This window comes from Corapipo altera, unplaced genomic scaffold (genome assembly GCF_003945725.1).
Source record: "Corapipo altera isolate COAL_440 unplaced genomic scaffold, ASM394572v1 61553, whole genome shotgun sequence".
NCBI lineage: Eukaryota > Metazoa > Chordata > Aves > Passeriformes > Pipridae > Corapipo > Corapipo altera.
The window spans coordinates 6,452,762-6,472,016 of record NW_020884918.1 but is presented as its reverse complement, the minus strand read 5'-3'; the positions used below and the strand labels follow the sequence as shown (position 1 = coordinate 6,472,016).

At 38.4% G+C, this 19,255-nt stretch overlaps 1 protein-coding gene across 5 annotated transcripts in view; it reads left to right on the top strand.

Moving 5' to 3' along the window:
* DYM (dymeclin) overlaps positions 1-19,255 on the top strand; it is a 216,510-nt gene that overhangs the window by 140,692 nt on the left and 56,563 nt on the right. For all 5 annotated transcript variants that reach the window (XM_027656166.1, XM_027656165.1, XM_027656168.1 and 2 more), the window contains one exon: positions 1,137-1,239. In XM_027656166.1, the coding sequence (XP_027511967.1) occupies positions 1,137-1,239 (103 nt within the window). The remainder of the gene's footprint in view (positions 1-1,136; positions 1,240-19,255) is intronic.

Sequence of the window (19,255 nt, the reverse complement as noted above, 5' to 3'; positions counted from 1 at the left end):
ATAGTCATCCTAGGAAAGCCTGATAGGAGTCCTCCAGTGGTCCAAAAAGAAGCCCAAGTAATGTTTTTAAACACAGAAAGTCTTAAAACATCTGAGCTATAACAAGATTAAATGGCCCCAAGTTACACCAGGGGAAGTTCAGATTAGATATTTGGGAAAATTTCTCTGTGGGAAGGGTTGTCCTTTCACAGGCTGCCCAGGGTGGAGTCTCCATCCCTGGAGGGATTTAAAAGCCATGTGGATGTGGCACTTGGGAACATGGGTTAGTGGTGGCCTTGGCAGTGCTGGGGGAATGGTTGGACTTGATGATCTTAGAAGCTCTTCTGCAATCAAAACAGCTCTAAGATTGGGATGGGGTTATCTGTGAGTTGAAAGCTGTGTTTGAGGTAGACAGGGCTTTAGAGAAGTATCTGACTCCTTGGAGCTGCTTAGCACTGTCTGGTGGCCTTTGCCCACTGCTCCTGCTTCCACCATTCTCCTCATATATCAGGTTATACTACCCTCTATGAGTGCCACTGCTGTACTTTTTTTCAAAATGAAAGAAAAATATGTTTATTTTTCCATATGTGTGTGGACCTCTGATTTCACACATTACTTATAAGCAGTAAGATAATCTTTTTTTCCTTAACTTAAGCTAAAATAAATCTGAAAATAGTATATGCTAGTAAATGCAGTAACTCAGTGTCCAAACACCCAAAGCTTTTGTCATGTACTTGAATTTCTCCTGTCTAAGCAATCAGGTTATTACAATGAATAATACACGAGATGCTTAAGGATATATTGCAGTGTATTGCATGAGGTGCTGCACTTAAAATTTGCGTTTTAGTGAACACAAACTCGTTATGAACTAAACATGCATGTATACCATTCCTTCTGTTACATTTTGACTTTTAAGAATTTAATCATGAACATAAAATGTTCTTCCTGTCATTTATTGTATAGAATATTTCTGATTCAAACTGCTGTTACTTACCAAGGTGTGAAATAAATAAATAAGTTATATAACTATCGTGCATTGCATTCTAAAGATCTTGTGTATATAATAAAACATTTCTTCTGACTGAATGGTCTAACTATTTCAGGACATTATTGTGAAATTATTTTGATTTTTTTTTATCCTTTTTTTTTTTTTCCAGTTTATTTTCTCTGTTGTCTAAAAAACACAACAAAGTGCTGGAACAAGCCACACAGTCCTTAAGAGGTTCCCTGGGTTCAAGCGACTCTCCATGTCCTGATTATGTGAGTATCAAACTGAATGTCGTAGTGGGTGATTCAAAAACAAGTGGCACATTCCTAAATCTGCAAAGAATTCTCGAAGTGTGACAGCTGAGCAATCACCGACATCAAAATACAGGAACCTGTATGAATGATGTCATGTCTGAGATGTCTTTAAAAAACGCAAGAATTACACTTAAAAATGGCAGAGCAAACCCACAGTGATTCAGAGCGAAGAAACTTACTGTCAACTCATGATTTTCGAGCCATTTGTAATTCAGGATATTTAAATGACACAGTAGAAAACGTTATTTTTAAGAACGGGGCTTTGGCATCCACATTATGTTAAAATACCTAAAAATGATTGGAAACAATTCCCAGTGAGCCTTTGGGGGACTACTGTAGTCATGGGACAAATTGGTATGTTATGAGCACATGGATACTTACATTTCTCTTCAGTTTCCTGAGCCAATGCCCACAAATAGGCAACAATTTTGTAATTTAATTGCACGGCTTGTTGGAAAATCTCTAGTTTCAGTACAAGAAGGAGACGTCTTGCAAGGACTTGAATAATATCTTTCTGCTGCTGAAGTATCTTTGGTTTGTACTCATTTGAACTCTCGCTGCAATACTGTGTGAAGAAAAAAAAGAAAAAGACTTGATTTATCAGTTGTTTTGGATTTTTGAGGATGAAAATCTAACAACTGTTTTATTTTCAGGGTTAATACAAGGTCCAGGACATGCCTGCTTGAGACTTTACATATCATATTACTCTAGCATTAAGTATAAAAATACCTGAAGAAATAATTTGATATAATGGTTTGATGACCTAAATCTCATACAACTAACCAGGTTTCTTAACCTGCATCTTTTAGTTATCTCTGACACGTACCCTACAAACTGGAGGCACTTTTTTATTCAGAGGCATGTGGGTTTGTAAAGCAAATTAATCACTTACAGGATTTTCCTGTGTATTTCTGCTGCCTTACCATGCCCTAAGTCACGTGAAACTCCTAACAGCACCCGTGGTTTAGGCTCTCTGATTTCCCTCCCAGAAATTGCTCTCAGACCTTTAATTTTTGGAACTTGAAACATTTCAGCAAGAACACCCTCAAATTAGTCTGTGGTTGAAGAGCAGGAGGTCCCACTCCTGTTTGCCTTGTGAGGTGATACACAGGCTGGATAAAGCTCTTTCATCTGCATGGGCATGAACAACTGAAAGCCTCCAAGACTTTAGACCCCTTGGCCTTTTTCTGTCTTTTTTCCATGGGTTTGCTTCTGAGGAATAGGAGCCTCTTGTCAGGAAGATACTAATTTTATGAAGAAAGATCTTTAGGTTTTCTTCCTAAAATACCATCCCCACTGTTCAGAGAAAAGCAAACAGCATGATACATACATGTGTAAGAGCACATATACATAAATATATATATGTATGTTCATGCACACTTAGGCGTGTGAAGATATATATATATATGTACATATATTTTGGGGCTGTGTAAGAATTTGGTGCTGAAAAATATTTTGTAGTTTTTATACTCTGGAGTACAGCCAGGAGATTTAGACACTTCACTGAGTTTCTTGTCTCCTATGGTTGGTATGACGTAGGGGTAGAGGAAAGAAAGAGCAGTTGGAAAGATTGGTGCAGGAGAGAGTGAAATAAGTTCGTGACCTGTGTTTTGAAAGGATAAGGTAAACTGTGGTGGATGGCTTTCTGGTCTTTTGTTTTTTTCCCCTCTCCAATTGCTCGTGTTCCCACTTAATCTGAGCCATAGTCAGTTGACTAAATAAAAGTTTGGGCCAGGTTTCATCACTTCAGCATATTCTGCTTCTGAAAGTTCATGTTTATGTTGTCTGTAAGAATGAGGAAGATTGTAGGAACTGAGGTAGTTGAAATGTCTGAAGTTCTGAAGCCCGTTGTACCTCTGTGTTTCTGATAAAGAAAGGGATGATTCCCACATTACCTGCTCTGCACAGGTTTCGGGAGAAGAGAAGTCTCTGGGGAGACCTGAAAGCCCCTTTCAGGGTCTGAAGGGACTCACTCCAAGAGAGCTGGAAAGGAACTCTGGACAAGGGATGGAGGGACAGGAAAGGGGGAATGGCTTCAAACTCACAGAGAGCAGGGTTGGGAAGAAATTCCTGGCTGTGAGGGTGGTGAGGCCCTGGCACAGATTTCCCAGAGAAACTGTGTCTGCCCCTGAATCCCTGGAAGTGTCCAAGACCAGGTTGGACAGGGTTTGGAGCAACCTGTTGTAGTGGAAGTTGTCCCTGTCCATGGCAGGGAGTGGAATGAGATGAGCTGTAAGGTCCTTTCCACATTGTTCTTGTTGAGGTTTTTCTGGTCTTTAAAAAAAAAAAAAGAACAAGTTGTTTCATTTATTAAGACTGGACCAGTTTCCTCATCCTTTCCTGCTAAACTCCTGTCAGTGTGATGGGATTTGGGAGCAGGATGAAGAAGCCAGCAGGGAAGAGAGAACCAGCCCCTGTCATTAAACCATTGCCTCAAAGACAGGATCCTTGGTCAGACTAATTCTCATGCTGCTTTGTTTACTCATTATTTCGTAAGTTTATTATTCATCATTTTCATAGTAGCACTGACCTGTTTTGAAATACCACACTTTGATCCCCTTGTCCTTGTCTCCAGGCTTGAAGAAATGGGAAAAATCCAGTGAAGGTTATCTTTATTGCTTTCTCGCATTCAATGAAAGCACATTTTCTAAAATTCTCAGCAAACAGGAAAACTGGTAATAAAATAATTGAGGATTTTTGCTTCTTTCAGTTCAAATCAAGACAAATTACTTAAGTAAACATATCAATGATTTTCTTGGTAATTTGATTACAGCCTAATGTAATTTATTAAATCAGAGGTACTTAACAGCACAACTGGAGACACGCTAACTTCCCTTGGGAAGTAGCACATCAGACGTGTTGTTGGAGCTACCATCTACCCAAGTAATTGCTTTTTAAGGATTTCATGGCATTGCTTATGATTTTTGAGCCCTTCAGTGCTTGTTATACTACAGCTGGTAACAAGAGATTCTCCTTAGCTCTTTCTGGGGAGAGAGGGGATGGAGAAGGAGGGAGTAAGTTTTGAATTTTGGCAAGCTTTTGTCAGGGGTTCAGAATTTTCTTGATGATATAAAAAAAAAAAAAAGAATTTGCTTAATGCAAAGAATTGAGTAAAATAAAAATCAAATACAGGAATAGTTTTAGATTCAAATAGTTTGGCACGCATCATCACTTGAGTCCTACCTTCTAAATTTTGGTTTAAAAAAAAGATACATCGTTCTGTCCAGATGAAGCTTAAATGTGTTAGGAAAAATTCTAAAAATAATCCCACTTAGTGCCAATATCTTCCATTATTTCATATATAGGACTATCATTTAAGCAGCACTTCGATGGTGGATGAAATTCGTCGAGGGTAGAAGCAATGTATGTAATGTTAGATTTTCATATTTATAGATGTAGTCCTGTCAATATCTGAAGAGCCATCTTTTAATCCCTTGTCCAAAATCTGGTTTTTTTGGGTTAGCTAGCATAGAAATAAATGCATGTTGGCAATCCGAAGGGAAAAATATGAAAATCTGAATGTAGTGATCTCTGTGTGTGCATATATAAAAATATATATTTTAATATCTATTTATGTATAGGAAGTCTACAGTAGCAAAGCCTGGTTATACCAGGAGATTTCCCAATCAGAGCTGACTTTTCCTGACTCCTTAAATTTACCTGCTGTGCACAGCTGGTGTTACATGGAGGCCTGGAATTCTGCAAATGCCGATGAGTTTCTCTCTCATCTTGATAACCAGAATTAAGCTTTGCATTTGGGTGATGTGATTCCTATGTTTTTTTTTTCTTTTCCCTCTCAGTTTGTGCTCCATAATGGGCCAAATGAATTTCAATATTTAGATTCTTCTTTGATTTTTCCCTGATTTATATGGTAAATAGAAAGCAGCTGTCTGTTTAACCATCTAACTCTTGAAACTCCTAGGCCCCTCGAGCGTCATCTGGAAGTAATGTAGCTTGTAAAACAAAGCTAAGAAGAAAAAGCAATGTTTGTTTTATGTGGGATGAATGACTTCAGTTGGGGTCCCTCTAATTCGGCCATTATGAGGGTTATTAAAAAGCAGTATTACAAAAGTGGTTTCAACAAAAAAGGAATATTTTTGGGGGTAAACTTGTATCTTGTTATTACAGTTGATTATATTCGAAGCTCCAAGTACTTCATAAATAGTCCTTCATTTTATTTCCACAACAGAGAACCAACATAATCTCCCCTCTGCACATCAATGGATGTTAAAAGGTTCCCTGTTTCATTTACTCCCCGGGAAGAAATTGTCTTTTATAATTAAGGGCACCCTATTTATCTTGGAAATTTGGTATTGCTAAAGAGTAGGTGAAATCAGTTCTATGAACTGCAGTATTTACTGCCTCTTAAACATAATGAAACAGATCTAAAATCCATAAATGTTCTAGATTCGGTTACGTGCAAAGAAGTTAATTATTTTTAGCTTATCCAGCCTTTAGCAAACAATTCATTCACTATTGATGTGAACAATATTTGACCTTTAAATACGCTTTGTGATGTTTTGGAAGTTGGAACGAGATGATATTTAAGGTCCCTTCCAACCCAAACCACCCTGGGATTCTATGAATTCTATGAATCATAGAATCATTTGGAGTGGAAAAGACCTCTAAGGTTGTTAGGTCCTATAATATCTTCTGTGCTTGCATGTGTAATACTGCATTAGATATCCTGCAGCTCTATTTGTTTGGGGTTTTTTATTATCTTAAGAACAGTTTAGTGTAGAACTCTGCCATCACACAGAGGTGTTTTCCTATAAACGTGTGCTGTCGTGAAGAAGTAGAAAGTCTTCCCTGCGATCGTCTGATGACTCCAGTAATGATGCAGAAATGAAATTAAACCCACTTCCAAATAAACTGGTCAAGCATAATAGAGTTAGTGTGATGCAATTAACGTTGTTTAACTGGTAGTCTGTAAAAATATTGCTTAGTGGTAACTGCTGAGAACACACAAAATATGTAAAATTGAATACACTGTTGGCAGAACGGGAAACTTTTACAAATTAAATCAAGACTCCTAATTGAGATATGTCCATATTTGTTGAATACGGGGGCGAGGAAAAAAAGCTAAGTTAGTTTTTTTTGTCATAATCTTTCTTTAAAACTCACTAAACCCCCTACTTTTCACCCAAAGCACTGCCCAGGTCTCTTCAATATCCTTTTTGCCTCTATTTTCTTCCAATTTTATATGTCACCGAGTAACTCTGTAGGTTTTTTTGATTGCATTGGCCAGTCATTGTTAATGGCCTAAAAAACCTTCGTTTTTGTGTGTCAATTTTTAGATCCTTTTGTTGTTTAGTGGAATAAACTTAAAATATGATTATACAAGAACATTTTTACTAGTGTGTTGTTTACTGAAAGCAGCATATGGCAAACCAATATAATGTTTTAGTGGGTTTTATATGGTAGGTGGATTCTAGCAATTGAAGTTGCATTTAATGGGACCTTGTTTTGCACTATTTTACCTTCTTTTTGATTACTCTGAGTTGATGGCTTATGAAGTAACATTTTCAATGTCAGGTTATTCTTAGGTTTGCCTGTCTCCAGTTTAGAGCAGGAGGCCTATAAATACATTTTCTAAATATTAGTCATACCCTCCTTCAGATGAATTATATTTTAAAGACTATTACTCCTACCTAATCCCCCTATTTTTGTATCGCTAAAAAATAGCTATTTCAGAATAGACTGAAATAACCAACCTAACCCAAATCTAAAGTGAGCTTTTATATTGAGTGATAGCTGAATTCTGCAGTTCTGTCCGAATTCTTAATCAGTACTTTCCTTCAAATGAATTGGAAACTTTCCTGTGAAAATGCTGCATAAATTATCCTTAAGCAGAAGAACTATCCTAATATCCTTGAGATGTTGATGGATTTCGGTCTATTTAAACTTCTCCATATTACTATGAAGTTCTAATAGTTATTTACAGTTGGTCTTTGCATTATTGTGTCTTTAATGATGCACTGGTTGTGGTTGAAGAATTTTTGAGCAAATATACTGAAGAACATGAAGATGATGTTCTTCAAAAAGGTGATGTTCTTTCATCACTCAGGAGTTCCACGGAAGTGTCATTGGTGTCTGGTATTTGTGTTATATAGGTGTTGTTAAGCCTTGTTTCACTTGAAAATTCTCAATATTTTGCAAAATAAGGATGAAAATTACTTTTTTTTTTGAAGAACATTTTCTGTGGCAGTAGCATCTCATGACCATCTGATTGAAAATCTTTAATTCTTCAGATCTATGAGATGAGAACAAATTGGAAGAAGTAGAACTACAGACAGTAGCAATACAAACACCAGCTGAATTAATTTTAAAAACCTGCTGTTGTGCATGTTAGACACATTTGAAGCAAGCCAAACATGAACTTCGTAATTTTTTATTTATTAAATGAGGAAAATTGCTTTTCCTCCTTTAATAGTTCTAGAGGTTTAGGGCATTGTCATTGTTTTGCAGGAGAGGGTATAAATTATGGCATTTGTTTGCATTTTTGAACTCAAAGGACGTGCTTTTGATAAGACTGCTCAAATGAGTGTCCTTAGAAGATGATTAAGTTAAAGAAGTTGTGAGAGCTTGTGTTAGAAATGCATGAGATCTTGGGGTTCCTTCACATCTCCATATATTGAGCTGTGGAATTTTGTACGCTAATTTTTCTCCTGGACAGCTAATTGAGCTGCATTGGAGGGAACTGGAAGCCTGATGGAATACTGGGATTCTAGAAGGGTCTGAGGCATAGCTATACGTAGAAAATGTGATACATTGATAAGAGAAAGCACTCAACAAGCCTGTCTATAAACACAAGTTTATTAGTTCCATGAACCCAAGTACCGTGAAGCTCAGTTCAGACAAATGACAAATTTTGAAGTGCCTGGGTGAAAAAAAGGGACAGTACTGATCTCCAAGGCGTCCTTCTTACTGGGTTTGGCCTTTAGTTGCTGTTTGTGCTGCCTCCCGCACGGGAGTGGGTTGTTCAGGGCTTCTCGGAAGTCGATTGTTCTGGATGGTTCATCTTCGTCATAGCTCCACCAGACAAACAGAACAGCCTAATGCAGTAGCTCTCCAAAGAGCAGGATTTATTTCTGTAACAGCAATGTATTTCAACAATGCAGGAAAACAATTTCTAGTGTTCCTAAAGCAAGGTTTTGATTGAAAAATGCAGTGCTTCAAAACCATAAATATGTGACCATATGTTATGAACATCTCAGTAATTGCTTTTTTAAACATGCAGCCATGTAGACTAATGGAAATGGATGTGGAAGGAAGTCTGTACAGAACCTTTTAAGCTATTTGGTACTAAATACCTAATTGGAATTGGAATTTTTATTTTTGCACTGCTTTGTGAGGCAGTGGTGGAACATGTTGTACCTTCCATTTCCAACTTTTTCTCTTCATACTTTACAGGGACACTTACGGACAAACCGATGAGTTTTTTAAACAGTTCTGGTTGTTTATAAAGAGCAATCCATTTCTATCAAAGAGTAGTAAGGAGTTATTTTAAAAGGAAACATAACAAAGTTCTTTAGATTCTTTCATTGCAGTTATCTGTGATTTGGAATTGGAAAGAAAGAGAGAGAATATACTAGAAATGAAGGTAAACCAAGACTCAGTGATTTTGAGAGACATGATAAGAGACATCAACTCACAGTTTATCTTTTGGAGAGGTATTATCCCCCTGAACAGCATTTCCCACTGTCTCACTGAGGGCAATTCTCCCACTAATGGCTATTGTTAATATTACCTATAATGTTATGCAACTGCTGTTAATTGGCAGTGTGGGTGGCCAGGAGACTGAAATGATGGGATGAAGGAAAGGGGAATATTTTAAAGGGTATGAGTCAAGCAAGATTGAAAGACAGTCTTGGTATGAAGTGAATAAGAGAGAGGTTTGGAGAAGAATAATTATTAATATAGGCAGAAATTCAAAACCAAAAGTGGGTTTTGAAAAAGCGTTGGTTCCTCTGTGCTGCTCTTATGAAGTATCACATGCAGCAAAATAAGCCACTCGCTGAAAACTGATTTCCTCATCGCCTGGCCTTAAAAGCAGCATTAAAGAAATGTATAAGGGAGTATTTTCATTTTGTTTATCCCTACTGACAGTAGTAGTTGCTTGTTCTCTGTAAAATTTCTTGTGGGAAACTGTTACAACCCAGCAGGGAAATAAGGGACGCTTACTCAGGGTTTCTTGTAGGTATGTAGGTGGATGAGCAAGTAAGTAAGCCCTTTATTAACATGGCTTCCCCTTTATATAGGGGAAGAAAGGAACATTCTGGAACTGGGGGTGTGAACATGACATTTAGGGAAAGAGAAGGAGGGAACTTGCCTTAATAGGGAGAATAAGGAGGGGTTACATCTCTATAAGGGATGAGGCATAACCTTGTGTGGAACATCTGCACTGCGGCAGCTACACAACCAATCAGAACATGGGGATAAAAGGAATAAACAACGTGAGGGGATTCTTCATAAAAATGTGGGAGTACAAAGCAGGAAAATATAACAAACATCAAAACCTGTGCATTCATGCAATAGTCCATTGTATTTGCTGAAAGTCCATTATGTTCAAACTTCATCTTCCTCTTCTATGGATTTTTGTAATGCTTTCTTCCATCTCTGATACTGTTCTTCTTCATGGTCCAACTCCCACATCTGTTTTGTTTTCTAAAAAGAACGCTACGGAAACATTCTTGATAATAAATCTTTTGAGATAAGCAAAAAGGCAAGGTAGGATTAATAAAGTTATAACTAGAGAAAACAGAATTGAAAAACAAATTATAATTATTTGTTTGAGCCAATTGGGGGCATTTGGAAGTTGAAACTGATCAAAAAGATCATTGGAGCTATACTTGGGAGATGCATGTCTCTCTTTTATTAAGTTTCTTAACTCGGAGATGCTACTACTAATCGATTGAGAATGATCAGAAAAATTGAGACCATGCAATTCCTTTGAATTCTTGGCAGCCATGACCATGAGCAAGTAGTAAAAAGTCTATGGCCACTCTGTTTTGTAAGGTAACTTCTTTTGATTTTTGGGTGTCGGCTAAGAGGCCTTTGATGGCTATGCCGGTGGTGTTGGCCTCCTTGGCCAACCAACACCCCATATGTGTCAGAAGTGACAAAGCATGTGCAGTTCCGATCCCTGGTAGAATAAAGCTACTCCAGAAATTTTTAATTCTTGACCAAATATAGATATTAGGGTCACAGTCTTCTGTAAATGGTAGGTTTTCTGTAAATGGAAAGAGACCTGGATGGGGCAGCGTATAGCCTGGGGGAAGAGTGGTCGGGCTTATTGTGGTTTGTTTTTTTCTTAGTACTTTTGAAATACAGGTAGGAAATGGAATTCCTTTTGGGAATCTCCAATCAAGTTTTTGTGGAGCTTTAGTGGTGGGCAGCACCTTATATGCAATAAATGATCTTTTAATTTTTGGTGGCTGAATTAAAGTAGATGGTTTCTGACTTGGGAGAAAGGTTTTCCCTGGATTAAATAATGCCAATTTCCCAACCGAACAAGACTCTCCTACGAGGTGAGAAGGAACTCCTGCCCAGGCTCTTTCTCCACAGATCAGAAAATTGCCTTGTGGAAAAGCCATTGGTTTAGCAATTGTTTCTGTAGCAATCTTTTTATTTTTTTTTCCATTGCACCAAATAGAAGTATTGGTATATATGTTTTTTCTAGGTGTTACATTTTTTATAATTTTTCATGTAGTGGTGATTTTTTCAAACACAAGGCAATGATTAGTCTTTATTGAACCTAAGAGGTTTATCTCTTGAGGTTCAATATCAGTGAACAAATGACTACGTAGAAATTCGTTAAACTCTTGTTCTGAGGGCATACCCACTAAACAACTTCTAAACAGCTTTTTCAAATTTGAAATAGATAAACGTGAAGTATCTGACCCGGTTGCATTTACCAACTTCATCCAAACATTTTCTTCTGTTTAGTGGGTCCAGGAAGGAAGGGTAGTTGCCTATACTCGATGGCAGATCACGAATCCATAGGTAATGATGAGGATGGAGGTGATGAAGAAATGGTGATATGGCTTGGTCCATCTTGATGGAATCCACGCGGGACCTTTATCTGTTAAGACACAGGCGTGTCCTCTCCCCCATGTAATTAGAGGGAAAGGACCCACCCATTCACCTGTAATTAGATCTTTATAGATAATTTTTGCTTTTGATGTTTGGGGACTGTCTCAAGAGAGAAAGTGTTTCTGTACTGGAGTGATTTCATTTTCTATTTGATTTAAAAAATTTAAAACACACATGACTTTCTGGAGTTGTTCTTGGGGAGTTAGTCCCATACTCCCCCTTTTTTGTTTTATTAGCATGTTTTTAATCGTTTGGTGTGCACGTTCTACAATTGCCTGTCCTGTAGGGTTATGAGGAATGCCTGTCTTGTGTTTGATGCTGCACAGTGCTAGGAATTCTTGTGTTGTTTTTCAGATGTATGCGGGGTCATTATCTGTTTTATACTCCCGTGTGCGTAAATGCTGTCATAAGGTGTTTTTTCACGTCTTTACTCTTTTCACTAGAATGTGTGGTTGCCACAATGTATTTTGAAAACGTATCAATCAAAACATGTACATACTTTAATTTACCAAATGAAGAAACATGAGTTATATCACTTTGCCAAATTTAGAGGGGTTCCAACCCTTGGAGATTAATTCCTTCTGGTTTTAGTGGAGATACTAATTGACAATCTGTACATGTTTGTATTATTCTTTTGGCTTGATTTTGGGTTACACCGAATTGTTTTTGCAACGATTTTGCATTCTGGTGAAAAAATTCATGTGACAGTTTGGCTTGCTCCAAGCGCTGTGGGACTACTGTCAAACCTGCTGGTTGGTCTGTGAGGCAATTCCCTTCCACTACAGGACCAGGCAAGGAGGTGTGCAATTAGAGGTGCATTATGAAAAATGGGAAGTTGGGATTCTGAATAAGAAATAACAATTGTTTAAATAAGTTAAATAAGGTTTGATTGTTTATATCACATAAGTAAGAATTTTCAGCCCTTCGTACAGTCCCAACAACATATTGGGAGTTGGAGACTTATGTTTATACTTCGGGACGAAAAAAAGGTCAGGGCACGAACAACTGCAGACAACTCAATTATTTGAGGAGGACCTTTCACTTTATGGTTATCTTGATGCCAATTATCCTTTTCTTTCCAAATCATTACCGCATTTCTAGCTCTCCCTGATCCATCTGTAAATACTGTTTCCACACCTTTTATTGGAGTTTTTTATAAATTTGATTTAATTGAAGTGGAATTTGGTTTAATCTCTGAACAAAGTTGCAAGCAGGAAGGTGAATTTTGACATGGCAATTTGAAAGTTGTGGCTCGTAAAATTTGACATGGCAATTTGAAAGTTGTGGCTCATTGTCTGCAGCTGTTCAAGCTGCTCGGAGGTCAGGGGCAGATACACTGTTTGTGGATCTGTGCCTGAGAGCTCCCAACACCTTGTCCTGCCTTTGAAACATAATTGACTCGACATTTCTGGAAAGGTTACTAGTGTTTTAGAAAATTGATGATATAGAAACAACCATTCCCAACAACCATTCCCATAGACAAAATTCAATTCCTTGATGGTACAACTGTCCCAGCAACCCAAATGGCTGCATTTGACCTTTTAAGATTGTTAATACAGGAGGTTCACTTTCTCGCTTTCTGTGTCCTTGTCGATTATCTAACTTCTGTTCTACTCTTCTCAAAGCTCGTGTGGCTTCTGGGGTGAGAGTTCTGGTAGAGGTAAGATCTGGATTTCTTTTTAGAAGAGAGAAAAGAGGATGTAATTCATCTGTGGTTATACCTAACACAGGACAGACCCAGTTGATCTGACCTAAAAGCTTTTGCAAGTCATTTAGAGAAATCTTTGTGTTAAGTTACTTGTTGTGGGGTGATGGAGGATTCTGTGATTTTCCATCCCAGGTATTTCCAGGGAGATTCTCGCTGTGTTTTGTCTTCTGAAATTTGCAAATCAGGTGTTTTTAGGGTGTTAACTGTTGTTTGTAAAACTTCCTGCACCACAGAGTAATTTTGATCACAAAATATCATCCATATAATGGAACAAAATGGTTTGAGGGTACCTTTTTCTGATTGAAGACAAAATATCTGCAATGTACTGCTGACACAGAGTTGGCGAATTTCTCATTCCTTGTGGGAGAACTCTCCACTGGTACCTCTGGTGTGGTTCAGCAACATTCGATGAGCGAACTGAAAAAGCAAACCTAAAACAATCTTTAGGGTTAAGTAAGATATGAAAAAAGCAATCTCTAATGTCGATTATAACTAAGGGCCATTTTTCTGACAGCATTGCAGGCGATGGCATGCCTGGTTTCAGTGCTCCCATCGGCTCTATGACCTCGTTGATCTTCCTAAGGTCTTGTAAAAGTCTCCACTGTCCTGAAGACTTTTTTATAACAAAAACTGGTGAGTTCCAAGCGCTAGCGGAAGGTTCAATATGATTTTTGTTTTAAGTGTTCTTCTACTAATTGATAAAGGATGCACAGCTTTTCCCCTTTTAATAGCCACTGGTTTATATTGGTTTTTCTGATTTCCACTGTAGATGGGGTAGCTGCTACGCGCCAGTGGCCGCTATTATAAATTTGATGAACTTAAGACTCCCCACTGAAATAAAACATCCCTTCCCTAAAGGGTCAGACGTAACTGCAAAACAAAAGGTTGGACAGTTGCTGTCCTCTCTTCCAGTCCGGTAATTGTCAAGATGTTTGCACTCTGATTGGGTGATTTGGAACCACCTACTCCATTGATGTGAATGAATGATGAAGTCAGCGTCCAGTGTCGAGGCCAGTCTTCTTCTGCTATAACTGTAACATCAGCTCCTGTGTCTGTTAATCCAACAGTGGAAACTGTTTGACCTACTATGGGAGAATAGACAGAACAAGTTATTATTGGTCTTTCACTATTAATTGATTGTGCCCAGTTCACTTCTAAGGGTTCTTCAGTTGAAAATGTGGATAGTTGAGACAAAGACAGTAAACACGCTATTGGTGATTCATCTGAAACTGTCACTGGTGAAAAAGCGATATTTACTTTAACGTTGAAGGAATTAGTCTTTAAATTCTTTACTACTTGTGGTACAATTACGATGCCTTTTTTGGCTGCTGAAGCAGAGTTTGTCAAAAGGTATGTGTTTTCAACGAAAACTTCTTTTGATGGTGCTACAGGAATTATATGAAAATCACTATTTTAAATTGTTGATGGTATAATAGGAGATAAATCTATCCACTGTAGCTTTACATTTCTGTGTCTTCTGGTGCTGAGGGTAGTGTTTGGCAGTGTTAACAGTACGGGAGGGTCTTTTGTGTCTGCGCACTCCCTCTGGCACTCTTCACCCCGTTTCCCTGTACTGGCCCTTTCCTGTTTTGTGGTGGTGTTTTAGGTGGTAAAGGTCTTCCTGAAATGTCGTATTTAGATCTACAAGTGTGAGTCCAATGTCTGCCCTTCCCGCAATTCTTGCATGGATAAGGTGGAAGAGGAGTAGGCAGAGTTTTAATTTTTGGACAAGCCTTTTTTAAGTGACCACTTTCTCCGCAATTAAAACATTTTTGTGGCTCTTTCATTGCTGTTGCAATTAATTTCGTTTTATAGTTAAGTGAGCCAACATAACGACATGCCTCTACCATTTCCATTAACGTAGGATTTTTTAAATGTTTTAGTATTTCTCTGCAATCTTCATTAGCTTTTTCAACAGCTAATTTTTGAAATAGGGCTTCTTGGGCTTCCTTATGAGAAATTTGTCTTGAGATTGCCTCTCTCAATCTGGTAGCAAATTCAAAAAATGGTTCTTTCACTCCTTGGTGAATGGTGGTGAATGATTGACTAGGAGTGGAGGCATCAGCTACTGATTTAATTGCAACTAAGGCAAAATTTTTTGTGCGGTCTAGTTCTTCAATGTTGATTCTCGCTTGTTGGTTATTTGAGGCATATGGCCCTTCGCCGTAAAGGCGATTAATGGTATCATTAATAGGTATTCTTCTATATGCAAAAGTCTCATCAACATATTTCCTTATTGAGGCTTTCCATTCATTCTCGAACATGTAATACTGCATGGTGGTAAGGATTGCTTTTGTTAATGTTCTTATGTCATTTGGTGTTAACGTGTACGCGTAAAATAATGATTCTAATAATCCTATTGTGAATGGAGCATTAAGTCCATATTCATGTATCGCCTTTTTTATATCTTTGAGAACAGGGTATGAAAGCGGTTGCCATGTTGGTGGGTGACCCTCTTCCGTGTAAACAGGAAAAGCTTTTATAAATTCTAGGTCACCTGCTTCCTCCGCTTGTTTGCATGGAATGGCCCATCTACTGTTGAGGTTTATTGGGTCTGTGTCTGATAGTGTATCATGGATGGCGCCATCTTTCCGGAAGTTTACACCGGAAGTATCATGGGCACCCCCATTTTGATGACTCCCTTCACCTTCTAATTTCCGGGGTGATGATGTCATTACAGGGTTAGAGGATATGGGCGTGTCTTGTGTGTTGTTATATTCTGGCGTTGCTAAGGTGTCAGTTGTTATGTCGCCATTTTGTAGGTTAGTTTTCCAGCCCATTACCGCAATGCCATCTTGAGGATTACTTTTTGCGCCATTTTGGCCACCACCCCTTTGCTTGCCATCTTGGATTTCTGTGAAGTTCCCACCTTTCTTTGAGGAGACAGGAGAGCTACCATTTTGAGGCATTGAATCTCTCCAAGGACTTTTTTGTCTTGTCTTTCTCTGTTGTTTTACTACGAGTAAAACCATTCGCCAGGCTATTAGCGATTTAGTTGCAAGTTTGTCTCCCCTATCGCTTGCTTTCCACAATTTTTCTCCAATTTTGTCCCATTCCTCATAGTTTAGAATTTCAGAGACTGATTCTTTTCTTTTTTCTATCCATTTGGCTAGTGACTTTAATGAATTTTTATCGTAAGTATGGCCATGTTGATCAATTAATGTTTTTAAATTGCGGTATACTTCATTTTCGCTCCTTGATAGTTGACCTCCCATGATTAAATTTTTGATTGGAACGGGTAGGGAAAATCACAGGAAAAGATGTGTTGCCCGCAGCTGCTCACCTCTTTCTTTTTGGGTGCGTGGATCAGCCCGCTCGTAGCTCGTATCCGCCGTTCAGCTGGGAGAGGCCGTCGGAGTACGCCTCTCTCTCCGACAGTACTTGTGCCTAGGTGGGCAGGCGAGTTCCTTCAATGTGAAGGACCTACAAAACCTGCCTCATGCCTTGGGTGCCATTTGTTATGGCCCAGCGGGGAAATAAGGGACGCTTACTCAGGGTTTCTTGTAGGTATGTAGGTGGATGAGCAAGCCCTTTATTAACATGGCTTCCCCTTTATATAGGGGAAGAAAGGAACATTCTGGAACTGGGGGTGTGAACATGACATTTAGGGAAAGAGAAGGAGGGAACTTACCTTAATAGGGAGAATAAGGAGGGGTTACATCTCTATAAGGGATAAAGGGGAGAGGCATAACCTTGTATGGAACATCTGCGTTGCGGCAGCTACACAACCAATCAGAACATGGGTATAAAAGGAATAAACGACGTGAGGGGATTCTTCATAAAAATGTGGGAGTACAAAGTAGGAAAATACAACAAACATCAAAAGCCACTCATTCCATTGTATTTGCTGAAAGTCCATTATGTTCAAACTTCATCTTCCTCTTCTATGGATTCTTGTAATGCTTTCTTCCATCTCTGATACTGTTCTTCTTCGTGGTCCTCAACTCCCACAGGAAACCTCTCAAAACATGTGAAGAGTGTATTTAGAAGAAACAGAAATTTATAAGAATCTCTCTGATTCATCTTTATTGCACTGTATAGAGACACCCTAGTGTATTTCACGGGTGCAATTGGATAGGTAAACTTTTAATTCTCTTACATGTAACCAGCAATTTCTTTGAAATGTTTCATTTTTTTGTGGATCAGGAACTAAGTGAATTAGAGGAATATACTGCACATTTCGTATGCTGGATCAGTTTTTATAAATTGGAGTTATTCCACACAATTGGTTAATTACAGAAGCAATAACACAGAATTTGGACAAAAAGTAGCAATTCTTAACAAGGTCTGAGTTAGATAAAGAGAGCTGGGGGTGTTCAGCTGGAGAAGAGAAGGCTGCAGGGGGACCTGAAAGCTCATTCCAGTGCCTAAAGGGGCTCCAGGAGAACTGGAGAGGGACTTGGGACAAGGGATGGAGGGACAGGCCAAGGGGAATGGTATCCCACTGCCAGAGGGCAGGGTTAGATGGGTTATTGGGAAGGAATTGTTATCTGTGAGGATGGTGAGGCCCTGGCACAGGTTTACCAGAGAAGCTGTGTCTGTCCCTGGATCCCTGGAAGGCCAGGTTGGACAGAGCTTGGAGCAACCTGGCGTGCTGCTTTCAGTCTGATATCTGGCTTCCTAGGGTTTAACTACAGCAACAGCAGGAGAAGGTTTGGAATAACACATATGAAAAATACTCTTTTTTTTTCCTTCTTCATTTATGCCAACATAAATTTTTCTCATGTTTTAGGGGAAAATAAGGGGGAAAGACATTTTAAAAACACAAACCAAAGACTCAAAACAGAAAAACATAACAAAACAAAATAGAAAACCAAACCAAGAAGCTGATAGTCATACTCAACATCTGTTTTCTGCCAGTGAAATACCAAATATAAAGCCATGTCAGGGGAGTATCTTTTAAAACATTCATGAAGAGAAAAGTCTCTAATATATTTCTGTTATTTAATACTCCTGTACTTCTTGTCCCCAGCACTGTTGGGAGATGTCTGATTGCCTTCATTTGTCTGAAACAAAGTTGGGACAATTAAAATACCTTTTCTTTTTAAAATTGTCCTTCAGAATATGTTTCTGGAATGTGGTGGAGCTCTTCTACAGATACTCTTGTACTTATTTAGGCTGGAGCCCAAGCTGAGTGAGCTGTGTCCTGCTACTGAATATATGACATTTTCATCAAATACACTGTGTTCTGATGCATTTTTGTTGCCATCAAGCTGGTACAATGTGTACAGAGCCTGTTCCACTCCATCATTTGTGTGTGTACTAACCCAAACTCTTGACCTCAAAGATAATGTTTGCTAATAACAAAAAACAACCGTCCTGTTCTAGAGAAAATAGGATTTATTGTAACATTGCAGGTTCAATTTGTTTTGTTCACTGCAATCAGAATCATTATCTCAAGTGTATCTCTTCTCCCTAAATAAACTGGGAAAATGGATGTTGCAATTCCTAAAAGCGGGTCTTTCGGCCATTCACCAGCAACTAATCTGTGGCACTTGCAGAAAAATTAGATGTTTACTCAGTGCAGCCACAAAAGAGTTACCAGAACAAATAATGATAAGTTTTCCCATTCCCACACTGATCTTTTAGATTTTGATATATCAAGTCAGTAGGAAGAGTCATGTTACGTTCCTATGGAAAAAGCCTTCACGGACTTTTTCTGAAATATAAAATCATTTTTCTGCAAAAAATTAGCCATCTGACCTTGTGGTAGACTATGTTATTTAAAATTCATTAGAAAACTTAGTGTAAACTATAGGTAAACAATCATAATCATGTACAAGATTTTGCTGAGGAAGAGTTGACTGACTCCAGATGGATATACAACACCCAGGTGCTTCTCTGCCTTTCAGCAGTAATCTTTCGTCTTGTCCCTGTCTGTCACTGCTGCACTTGATGAACCAGGCTGCACAAAATTAAATTTGGTCCCAAAATAGATGAGGCTTCATAAATATTCCAGGAAATTTTATTTAGCTGGATAATGCAGTTTTTACATATTTCTATCAAGAGCGTTTTGCTTCAACATTTGCCAAATGTCATCTGTTGCTTATAGTTCATTTGGGAACACGTGCCTGTGTACACAGACTTCCACAATTATTTCATGTGAGTTTTGGGTTTTCCAAATCTCAGTTAAAGGATTGGTTTTTGGCCTTCAGGCCACAGCTGCTTTGT